Genomic DNA, 12591 nt, shown 5'->3' on the forward strand with positions numbered 1-12591 from the left:
ACACTGTTGCTGCTCAACACAACACAAACACACACTGTTGCTTGCTCAACACAAACACACACTGTTGCTTGCTCAATACAACACAAACACACACTGTTGCTTGCTCAACACAACACAAACACACACTGTTGCTGCTCAACACAACACAACACACACTGTTGCTTGCTCAACACAACACAAACACACACTGTTGCTTGCTCAACACAACACAAACACACACTGTTGCTGGCTCAACACAACACAAACACACACTGTTGCTAGCTCAACACAACACAAACACACACTGTTGCTGGCTCAACACAACACAAACACACACTGTTGCTTGCTCAACACAACACAAACACACACTGTTGCTTGCTCAACACAACACAAACACACACTGTTGCTTGCTCAACACAACACAAACACACACTGTTGCTGGCTCAACACAACACAAACACACACTGTTGCTTGCTCAACACACACAAACACACACTGTTGCTGCTCAACACAACACAAACACCACTGTTGCTGCTCAAACACAACACAAACACCACTGTTGCTTGCTCAACACAACACAAACACACACTGTTGCTTGCTCAACACAACACAAACACACACTGTGCTTGCTCAACACAACACAAACACACACTGTTGCTTGGCTCAACACAACACAAACACACACTGTTGCTTGCTCAACACAACACAAACACACACTGTTGCTTGCTCAACACAACACAAACACACACTGTTGCTTGCTCAAACAAACACAACACACACTGTTGCTTGCTCAACACAACACAAACACACACTGTTGCTTGCTCAACACAACACAAACACACACTGTTGCTTGCTCAACACAACACAAACACACACTGTTGCTTGCTCAACACAACACAAACACACACTGTTGCTTGCTCAACACAACACAAACACACACTGTTGCTTGCTCAACTACAACACAAACACACACTGTTGCTTGCTCAACACACACAACACACACTGTTGCTTGCTCAACACAACACAAACACAGACTGTTGCTTGCTCAACACAACACAAACACACACTGTTGCTTGCTCAACACAACACAAACACACACTGTTGCTTGCTCAACACAACACAAAGAGACACTGTTGCTTGCTCAACACAACACAAACACACACTGTTGCTTGCTCAACACAACACAAACACACACTGTTGCTTGCTCAACACAACACAAACACACTGTTGCTTGCTCAACACAACACAAACACACACTGTTGCTTGCTCAACACAACACAAACACACACTGTTGCTTGCTCAATACAACACAAAGACACACTGTTGCTTGCTCAACACAACACAAACACACACTGTTGCTTGCTCAACATAACACAAACACATACACTGTTGCTGGCTCAACACAACACAAACACACACTGTTGCTTGCTCAACACAAACACACACTGTTGCTTGCTCAATACAACACAAACACACACTGTTGCTTGCTCAACACAACACAAACACACACTGTTGCTTGCTCAACACAACACAAACACATACACTGTTGCTTGCTCAACACAACACAAACACACACTGTTGCTTGCTCAACACAACACAAACACACACTGTTGCTTGCTCAACACAACACAAACACACACTGTTGCTTGCTCAACACAACACAAACACACACTGTTGCTGGCTCAACACAACACAAACACACACTGTTGCTTGCTCAACACAACACAAACACACACTGTTGCTGGCTCAACACAACGCAAACACACACTGTTGCTTGCTCAACACAACACAAACACACACTGTTGCTTGCTCAACACAACACAAACACACACTGTTGCTTGCTCAACACAACACAAACACACACTGTTGCTTGCTCAACACAACACAAACACACACTGTTGCTTGCTCAACACAACACAAACACACACTGTTGCTTGCTCAACACAACACAAACACACACTGTTGCTTGCTCAACACAACACAAACACACACTGTTGCTTGCTCAACACAACACAAACACACACTGTTGCTTGCTCAACACAACACAAACACACACTGTTGCTTGCTCAACACAACACAAACACACACTGTTGCTTGCTCAACACAACACAAACACACACTGTTGCTTGCTCAACACAACACAAACACACACTGTTGCTTGCTCAGCACAACACAAACACACACTGTTGCTTGCTCAACACAACACAAACACACACTGTTGCTTGCTCAACACAACACAAACACACACTGTTGCTTGCTCAACACAACACAAACACACACTGTTGCTTGCTCAACACAACACAAACACACACTGTTGCTTGCTCAACACAACACAAACACACACTGTTGCTTGCTCAACACAACACAAACACACAATGTTGCTGGCTCAACACAACGCAAACACACTCTGTTGCTGGCTCAACACAACGCAAACACACACTGTTGCTTGCTCAACACAACACAAACACACACTGTTGCTTGCTCAACACAACACAAACACACACTGTTGCTTGCTCAACACAACACAAACACACACTGTTGCTTGCTCAACACAACACAAACACACACTGTTGCTTGCTCAACACAACACAAACACACACTGTTGCTTGCTCAACACAACACAAACACACACTGTTGCTTGCTCAACACAACACAAACACACACTGTTGCTTGCTCAACACAACACAAACACACACTGTTGCTTGCTCAACACAACACAAACACACACTGTTGCTTGCTCAACACAACACAAACACACACTGTTGCTTGCTCAACACAACACAAACACACACTGTTGCTTGCTCAGCACAACACAAACACACACTGTTGCTTGCTCAACACAACACAAACACACACTGTTGCTTGCTCAGCACAACACAAACACACACTGTTGCTGAGACACACACACACAACACAAACACACACTGTTGCTGAGACACACACATACCACAAACACACACTGTTGCTGAGACACACACACACACCACAAACACACACTGTTGCTGAGACACACACACACACCACAAACACACACTGTTGCTGAGACACACACACACCACAAACACACACTGTTGCTGGCTCAACACAACACAAACACACACTGTTGCTGAGACACACACACACCACAAACACACACTGTTGCTGGCTCAACACAACACAAACACAACCAAGAGACGACCCCACACAACAAGAACACAAAACAAACACAATACAAACACGAAACAAACACTCTCTGTAACCCCAAAAAATAGAGAGAGAGCAAGAGCGAGAGAGAGAGAGAGAGAGAGAGAGAGAGAGAGAGAGAGAGAGAGAGAGAGAGAGAGAGAGAGAGAGAGAGAGAGAGAGAGAGAGAGAGAGAGAGAGAGAGAGAACAAGAGCGAGAGAGAGAGCAAGAGAGAGAGAGAGAGAGCAAGAGCGAGAGCGAGCGAGAGAGAGAGAGAGAGAGAGAGCGAGAGACATTTACCGCGGGCCCCGGTGGGCCAGGCACCGGGATGAACTGGGGATCACTGGTGCCCTGTGCCTGTGGCCCTGGTGGCCCTGGGGGTCCTGGGGGTCCTGGGGGTCCCTCTGGCCCTGGGGGTCCAGGTGGCCCAATCTTCCCTTCTTCGTCGTCCTCCAAGATGCTGACGTGGCCGTAGTCGCTCTGTCCAGGACGAGGGCGAGGCTGGGCCTGGGGGTAGAGGGGGAATGAGTGGGAGTTGCTGTGGGAGGAAGGTGGGAGAGGACGTGGGATGGGAGTTAAGAGGTGTAAGTGGGAGTACTGAAGAGGTGGGAGGGGTGTTGAGGTGGGGAACTTAGAGAACCGGTACCAGGGTCCCATGTCTCAGAGAACCGGTACCAGAGCCCCATGTCTCAGAGAACCGGTACCCGAGTCCCATGTCTCAGAGAACCGGTACCCGAGTCCCATGTCTCAGAGAACTGGTGCCCGAGTCCCATGTCTCAGAGAACCGGTGCCAGAGCCCCATGTCTCAGAGAACCGGTGCCAGAGCCCCATGTCTCAGAGAACCGGTACCAGAGTCCCATGTCTCAGAGAACCAGTACCAGAGTCCCATGTCTCAGAGAACCGGTGCCAGAGTCCCATGTCTCAGAGAACCGGTACCAGAGCCCCATGTCTCAGAGAACCGGTGCCAGAGCCCCATGTCTCAGAGAACCGGTGCCAGAGCCCCATGTCTCAGAGAACCGGTGCCAGAGCCCCATGTCTCAGAGAACCGGTGCCAGAGCCCCATGTCTCAGAGAACCGGTGCCAGAGCCCCATGTCTCAGAGAACCGGTACAAGAGCCCCATGTCTCAGAGAACCGGTGCCAGAGCCCCATGTCTCAGAGAACCGGTGCCAGAGCCACATGTCTCAGAGAACCGGTATGAGAGAACCGGTCTGTAAACGACAAATAAAAGTGAAAATATACATATTATCATAACATATAAACATATTTATTATCATAATATGTTTATAATTTATTATCATAAAGTATAAACATATTATCATAACATATTCTATCAATTCGCTCAAGTATCACTCGTAACCCTTCAAGATGACTCTTATCGAAGATGTTTTCTTAGCCCAAAGTGTGTAGACGAAGTAGTTACGCAAGCACGAGGCCAGATTCACGAAGCAGTTACGCAAGTACTTAAGAACGTGTACATCTTTCCTCAATCTTTGACGGCTTTGGTTACATTTATTAAACAGTTTACAAGCATGAAAACTTGCCAATCAACTGTTGTTATTGTTATAAACAGCCTCCTGGTGCTTCCGAGCTCATTAACTGTTTAATAATTGTAAACAAAGCCGCCAAAGATTGTGGTAAGATGGACAGGTTCGTAAATGCTTGCGTAACTGCTTCGTGAATCTGGCCCGTCGATTCATCAGGCATATGCGCATTCATTTGCGAAATCTGTACATCTTTCTCAAATCATAGACGACTTTGTTTACATTTAGTAAACAGTTTATGAGTTCTCACGAACCACGATGTTGTTTATAACAATAATAACCTTAGGGTTGTGATGCTATCGACCGAGCGGACAGCACGCTGGACTTGTGATCCTGTGGTCCCGGGTTCGATCCCGGGCGCCGGCGAGAAACAATGGGCAGAGTTTCTTTCACCCTATGCCCCTGTTACCTAGCAGTAAAATAGGTACCTGGGTGTTAGTCAGCTGTCACGGGCTGCTTCCTGGGGGTGGAGGCCTGGTCGAGGACCGGGCCGCGGGGACACTAAAGCCCCGAAATCATCTCAAGAAGAAGATCTTGAAATCTTGAGGTTATCTTGAGATAATTTCGGGGCTTAGCGTCCCCGCGGCCCGGTCCTCGACTAGGCCTCCTTTTTGTTACAACCCCCCCCCCCCAGAAAGGAGCCCGTAGCAGCTGTCTAACTCCCAGGTACCTATTTACTGCTAGGTGAACAGGAGCATCAGGGTGAAAGAAACTCTGCCCATTTGTTTCCTCCTCCGCTGGGGATCGAGCCCGGAACCTCAGGCCTACGAATCAGGCCCCATATTCCCGACAATAGCAGTCACACTATTCAACAGATGTAAACAAAGCCGCCATGACTGAGGCAAGGCGCACAGGAAAGTGGATGACCCCTGACCCCTGGTGGCACTGACCATGACCCCTGACCCTTGGTGGCACTGACCCTGACCCCTGACCCCTGGTGGCACTGACCATGACCCCTGACCCCTGGTGGCACTGACCATGACCCATGACCCCCTAACCGCTTGGTGGCACTGACCATGATACCGAAGACGCCGCCGTTGGTGTAGGTGGCACCTCGCCCCATGGCACTGCTGCCTGCTCCAGGAGGGCCGGGAGGGCCAGGGGGTCCTCTCTCACCCTTGTCACCCTTAATTCCGGATACATCGTAGGCGTGGGTGGTGTCCCTGGCCGCTGTGAAGGGTCCTGTGCATGTTAGGTGGCAGGGGGGAAGGGGTAGGAGGAAGAAGGGGAAGGGTAGAGGGGATAAGGGGGCGTAAAGAAGGGGAGGAAATGGGCCAAAGGGTGAGGGAGAGGTGAGGGGACAGTGTCGAACGTGACCATGAGGGGAAAGAAAGAGAAAAACGTTATTCTTGTAGCCAGTAATGGGTGTACTAATGGGTGTAGGGAGAGACTATTACTGATACTGCTAGCAGCACTAGCACCAGTGGGTGTAGGGAGAACACTAAGAACATTAACACTAAGAACATTAACACTAAGAACATTAACACTAAGAACATTAAGAACTTCCGGTTCACTGCCCACTGAAGCTTCAGCTAGCTATTTCATATGATTAATAGTGCTATTTATTTACAAAATGATTTGTTGTAATGTTTAAATTGTTATTATCCCTATAAATTATTCCTACTTCTGAGACCCCCTGCACTCATGGCACGGTACGGGTACGCAACGGTACTGTGGTACACAAGGGTACTACCAGGTACACAAGGGTACTACCAGGTACACAAGGGTACTACCAGGTACACAAGGGTACTACCAGGTACACAAGGGTACTACCAGGTACACAAGGGTACTACCAGGTACACAAGGGTACTACCAGGTACACAAGGGTACTTCCAGGTACACAAGGGTACTACCAGGTACACAAGGGTACTACCAGGTACACAAGGGTACTACCAGGTACACAAGGGTACTACCAGGTACACAAGGGTACTTCCAGGTACACAAGGGTACTACCAGGTACACAAGGGTACTACCAGGTACACAAGGGTACTACCAGGTACACAAGGGTACTACCAGGTACACAAGGGTACTACCAGGTACACAAGGGTACTACCAGGTACACAAGGGTACTACCAGGTACACAAGGGTACTACCAGGTACACAAGGGTACTACCAGGTACACAAGGGTACTACCAGGTACACAAGGGTACTACCAGGTACACAAGGGTACTACCAGGTACACAAGGGTACTTCCAGGTACACAAGGGTACTACCAGGTACACAAGGGTACTACCAGGTACACAAGGGTACTACCAGGTACACAAGGGTACTACCAGGTACACAAGGGTACTACCAGGTACACAAGGGTACTTCCAGGTACACAAGGGTACTACCAGGTACACAAGGGTACTCCCAGGTATACAATGGTACTACCAGGTACACAAGGGTACTACCAGGTACACAAGGGTACTACCAGGTACACAAGGGTACTCCCAGGTATACAATGGTACTACCAGGTACACAATGGTACTACCAGGTACACAGAGCTAAAACACACAGGCACACATTATAAAGTGTTAATGCTATGCTAATCATTCAGACTCATGAGCACAGGGGAAGGATCGGGGCTGGGAGGAAGGGCTGGGGGGAAGGGCTGGGGGGTTGCCAGTGATGGTAAGGAGTCCCTCACCTTGTCCTGACTGTGGTCCTGGTGGTCCTGGTGGTCCTGGGGGACCCTGGGGACCTCGCAAGCCTCGCTCCCCGTCCACACCTGCATCACCCTTCTGGCCCTGCAGTGTTGGAGCAAAAAAAGTGTTTCAGTCTAGTGGATATTGTTTGCTTGGGTGACCCGACCAGGGGGGGGGGGGCAATTGACCTAGGGTGACCTGACCAGGGGGGTACAATAGACCTAGGGTGACCTGACCAGAGGGGACAATTGACCTAGGGTGACCTGACCAGGGGGGTACAATAGACCTAGGGTGACCTGACCAGGGGGGACAATATACCTAGGGTGACCTGACCAGGGGGGACAATATACCTAGGGTGAATCGTACCTTGATTTCAATAAGAGTGCCGTTGGCAAGCATGATGGGTCCTGGGGGTCCTGTCTCACCCTTCTGTCCCGGCTGTCCGTCACGTCCTACAGGTCCCTGCTCCCCGGCGTCACCCTGTGGGAAGACACACACACTTATACACACACTTCGAGACCTGGAACTTTAAGAACAAGAGGTCATAGATTTAAACTAGCTAAACACAGATGCCGAAGAAATATAAGAAAATTCACTTTCGCAAACAGAGTGGTAGACGGTTGGAACAAGTTAGATGAGCAGGTGGTGGAGGCCAAGACCGTCAGTAGTTTCAAAGCGTTATACGACAAAGAGTGTCGGGAAGACGGGACACCACGAGCGTAGCTCTCATCCTGTAACTACACTTAAGTAATTACTTCACACTCAAGCAATGGGATGGGAATAATGAGAAATAATGTATTCACAGTATCTTACAGTCTGGGGGTTACTGAAGTGGCTAGTTGTGTAATCATTATTGTAGTAGTTGGCACTTAACCAATAACCACAAATAACAGAATACTGCGAGGCGCAATGATATAAATAATGATGTCAACAGGACGGAACTAGGAGCTCCTGAAGCAAATATCTCCAGAAGCACTTTTCCTTTCCCACGAAGACTGTCATTACGAGAAAAACTAATTTTTTAGTAAAGTAACTGCAAGGTAACGCAGATATTACTACCTGTGTTATTATCTTTATGTATCCTTGCTGGTAACGTATTGACAGAGGTTCTACCCTCCCTTTCTCTCTTTCATCTCTCTCTTATCTCCCTTTCTCCCTCCCTCCCTCTCTCCCTCTCTCCCTTGCCCCTCACAACTCACCACGGGTCCTGGACCGCCTGGGTACCCTGGGGGCCCTGTGGGTCCCTGGCGACCTTCCTCGCCCTTAGGTCCTGCAGGTCCGGGACTTCCTGGGATCCCGTCAGCCCCCCTCGGCAGCACCACCTCGATCTTCTTGGCGACTGTCAGGGAAGAAGTGTCCCTGTTAGTGGCAGGGGAAGAGATCATTGCCCCAACTCCACCTTCCCTAACTCAATTTTACCCATTTCCTTTACCCAGTTCCTTTCCACACTACTTACTCTCTCTGAAGTCGGTCATGTGTGAGGGGTTGGTGTCGACGAAGACCTGAAGTGAAGTGAGGACCATGGTTCGAACCTCCTCCGGAGAGTAGAACTGGCTGCCCTTGTCTCCCTGGGCGCCCTTGGGCCCTGGTCGTCCCCGCCCCGGCAGCCCGCGGTCACCTGCGGCAGGAGAGGAGTGACACCACCACTTCAACATGGTTTATCAGGCGAGAGAGAGAGAGAGAGAGAGAGAGAGAGAGAGAGAGAGAGAGAGAGAGAGAGAGAGAGAGAGAGATACAGAGTTTTAAAGTACATTCGCATGAAATAAAGGAGTTTCTAGGAGCAGGCTTCAGATGAGCTGAGGTAGGATAACAGCTCTTGCTTGCAGTTTCACTAGGTACGTCATTTGACAGCCCTTATGAACCCTAGTCTTAATTTAAAATCACTTGAGGTTGCACCCGAGAAGAGAGCATCGCTAAGTATAGCTTCAAGATGAATACCGCGAAGCGTCTCCTTGGCTCCATCCATCATTATATTTCCACAATCAGTAATGTGCAATTATTGAAATGTAAACTTCAGTTCGCTGAATGTGTTTAACACTCCATTAATATATAACTGTATCTTAGGAAATCCAAAGTGAAAATGTTTTGGGCAAAAAATACAAAATTAGCCCGAGAAATATCACAATATATCATTAGTGATGATATATGACCTAAATGATTAACTAAGAGTCGTAGCTGTGATTTATATATTCCCTAATGTTGCTTAAGTAAGGTCGGGGTCGAGTTTCTGAATATATTAGTTAAATCTAATTAATGTTGTGGAGCTGACAAGATGGATTAGGAGTACTAAGGGAAAGGATCAAGTCTAACATGAAGACACATTACAGGTAAAAAGAGATCAGATCCCATAAGGAGCAACATGAAGGGATCAGATCCCATAAGGAGCAACATAAAGGGATCAGATCCCATAAGGAGCAACATGAAGGGATCAGATCTCATAAGGAGCAACATAAAGAGATCAGATCCCATAAGGAGCAACATGAAGGGATCAGATCCCACAAGGAGCAACATAAAGGGATCAGATCCCACAAAGAACTTCGTTAAAACCAATCACGTGAACACCGACCTTTCTGCCCCTTGTGGCCAGGGGTTCCAGGCAGCCCGTCGACTCCTGGGGGCCCTCGGGTCCCCTTGTTCCCCAGACGTCCGCTAGGTCCCTGGGGTCCCTGGGGGAGAGTGAGGGCTGTTAGTGTTGGCAGGGAGGGGGGGGGGGTGTTACACTCCTTACGGGGTCCTGTACAACAACCCATACAATAAAATCCTATGTAACATTACGTCCACTAAAGTCTTGTGTAACACCATGTACAGTAAAGTCCTACATAACACCACGTATAATATAGTTCTACATAGCACCACGCACAATAAAGTCCTCTGTACGCATAGTAAAGTCCTGTGTAATAGTGTGTACAGCAAAGTCCTGTGTAACAATACAATGCAAATAACAGTAGTCGACATGTTGATATAATTCCAGCTATCACAAGTCACTGGGTTTCGATTGTCTTTTCAAAGGCCTTCATTGTCCACAATTACACTACTCATTCTCTGCTTGTTGTGTATCTCTGCATTATATTATGGTATTACATCTATCGCTGTGTATCTCTGGTTTATATTATAGAATTTCATCTATCAGTGTGTGTGTGTGTCTGCTTTATAAAATGGAATTATATCTATCAGCATGTATGTCTACTTTATGTTATGGTATTGCATCTATTAGAGTGTGTCTCTGCTTTATACTATAATATTATATCTACAGCTTGTATCTCCATTTTATACTATGGTATTACATCTATCACCGTGTATTTGTACTTGATACTATGATATATCTATCAGCACGTATCTCTTGCTTTACACTATGGTAATACATACATCAATTTGTTATCTTTAAACAAGTTCATTTGTGTAAATGAACTTTTAGAAGTGTGCTGAATTGCGGTAAAAAATTGATTAATATAACAAATTCTGCTCTGTAAATAATCGGAAAATAGTTGTCAAAGTTAAGATTTTTATTATTATTATTGAGAAAATCCACTTGGGCTTTGAGGTGGGCGCGACCCAAGGCATTGCCAAGCCCCAAGGCATTGCCAAGCCCCAAGGCATTGCCAAGCCCCAAGGCATTGCCAAGCCCCAAGGTATTGCCAAGCCCCAAGGCATTGCCAAGCCCCAAGGCATTGTCAAGCCCCAAGGCATTGCCAAGCCCCAAGGTATTGCCAAGCCCCAAGGCATTGCCAAGCCCCAAGGCATTGTCAAGCCCCAAGGCATTGCCAAGCCCCAAGGCATTGCCAAGCCCCAAGGCATTGCCAAGCCCCAAGGCATTGCCAAGCCCCAAGGCATTGCCAAGCCCCAAGGCATTGCCAAGCCCCAAGGCATTGCCAAGCCCCAAGGCATTGCCAAGTCCCAAGGCATTGCCAAGCCCCAAGGCATTGTCAAGCCCCAAGGCATTGCCAAGCCCCAAGGCATTGCCAAGCCCCAAGGCATTGCCAAGCCCCAAGGCATTGCCAAGCCCCAAGGCATTGCCAAGCCCCAAGGCATTGCCAAGCCCCCAAGGCATTGCCAAGCCCCATACCCTACCATTATTATGCGTGAATATTATTAAGTTTGTCCAGTACTAACCTCTTCGCCTTTTTGACCTTTAAGACCTTGATGACCGCGGTCGCCCTTAGGTCCAGCGTATCCTCTAGGACCCCTTGGCCCTGCGGCTCCAGGAGTGCCAGGAGGGCCCTGGGCCTCGAGGTCTGGCCCCTGCGCCTCCAAGACGACGGTCTCTCCAGCAGGCTGTTGGTGGTGTTGATTGGTGCAGTGTGAGGTAAGGGGTATGAGGTGAAGGGAAATGTTCATTACTTGAGTTCACACTAAGGGCAACATTCCCAGAATACCTGACCTGAGAGAGCAATGTCTGTGACCTTTATGATTTGTATAAATATATTTAAATTCTGGGTGAAGGTGACTAGATGTGAAGGACCCCAGACTGGTGCAGGTGTGTAGGATCCCAGACTGGTGCAGGTGTGGGGGACCCCAGACTGGTGCAGGTGTGGCGGACCCCAGACTGGTGCAGGTGTGTAGGATCCCAGACTGGTACAGGTGTGGGGGACCCCAGACTGGTGCAGGTGTGGGGGACCCCAGACTGGTGCAGGTGTGTAGGATCCCAGTCTGGTGCAGGTGTGGGAGACCCCAGACTGGTGCAGGTGTGGGGGACCCCAGACTGGTGCAGGTGTGGGGGACCCCAGACTGGTGCAGGTGTGGGGGACCCCAGACTGGTGCAGGTGTGGGGGACCCCAGACTGGTGCAGGTGTGGAGGACCCCAGACTTGTGCAGGTGTGGAGGACCCCAGACTGGTGCAGGTGTGGAGGACCCCAGACTGGTGCAGGTGTGTAGGATCCCAGACTGGTGCAGGTGTGGGGAACCCCAGACTGGTGCAGGTGTGGCGGACCCCAGACTGGTGCAGGTGTGTAGGATCCCAGACTGGTGCAGGTGTGGGGGACCCCAGACTGGTGCAGGTGTGGGGGACCCCAGACTGGTGCAGGTGTGGGGGACCCCAGACTGGTGCAGGTGTGGGGGACCCCAGACTGGTGCAGGTGTGTAGGATCCCAGTCTGGTGCAGGTGTGGGGGACCCCAGACTGGTGCAGGTGTGGGGGACCCCAGACTGGTGCAGGTGTGGGGGACCCCAGACTGGTGCAGGTGTGGAGGACCCCAGACTTGTGCAGGTGTGGCGGACCCCAGACTGGTGCAGGTGTGTAGGATCCCAGAATGGTGCAGGTGTGGGGGACCCCAGACTGGTGCAG

General features: G+C 49.1%; 1 protein-coding gene across 2 annotated transcripts in view; it reads right to left on the reverse strand.

Moving 5' to 3' along the window:
- LOC123756871 (collagen alpha-1(XVIII) chain) overlaps positions 1-12591 on the reverse strand; it is a 75831-nt gene that overhangs the window by 15804 nt on the left and 47436 nt on the right. For both annotated transcript variants that reach the window (XM_069331946.1, XM_045740266.2), the window contains exons 8-15: positions 11422-11583; positions 9878-9977; positions 8768-8929; positions 8511-8650; positions 7678-7791; positions 7314-7413; positions 5700-5866; positions 3443-3649 (exon numbers count right to left, since the gene is read on the reverse strand). In XM_069331946.1, the coding sequence (XP_069188047.1) occupies positions 3443-3649; positions 5700-5866; positions 7314-7413; positions 7678-7791; positions 8511-8650; positions 8768-8929; positions 9878-9977; positions 11422-11583 (1152 nt within the window). The remainder of the gene's footprint in view (positions 1-3442; positions 3650-5699; positions 5867-7313; positions 7414-7677; positions 7792-8510; positions 8651-8767; positions 8930-9877; positions 9978-11421; positions 11584-12591) is intronic.

Source organism: Procambarus clarkii, chromosome 26 (genome assembly GCF_040958095.1).
Source record: "Procambarus clarkii isolate CNS0578487 chromosome 26, FALCON_Pclarkii_2.0, whole genome shotgun sequence".
Taxonomy (NCBI): domain Eukaryota; kingdom Metazoa; phylum Arthropoda; class Malacostraca; order Decapoda; family Cambaridae; genus Procambarus; species Procambarus clarkii.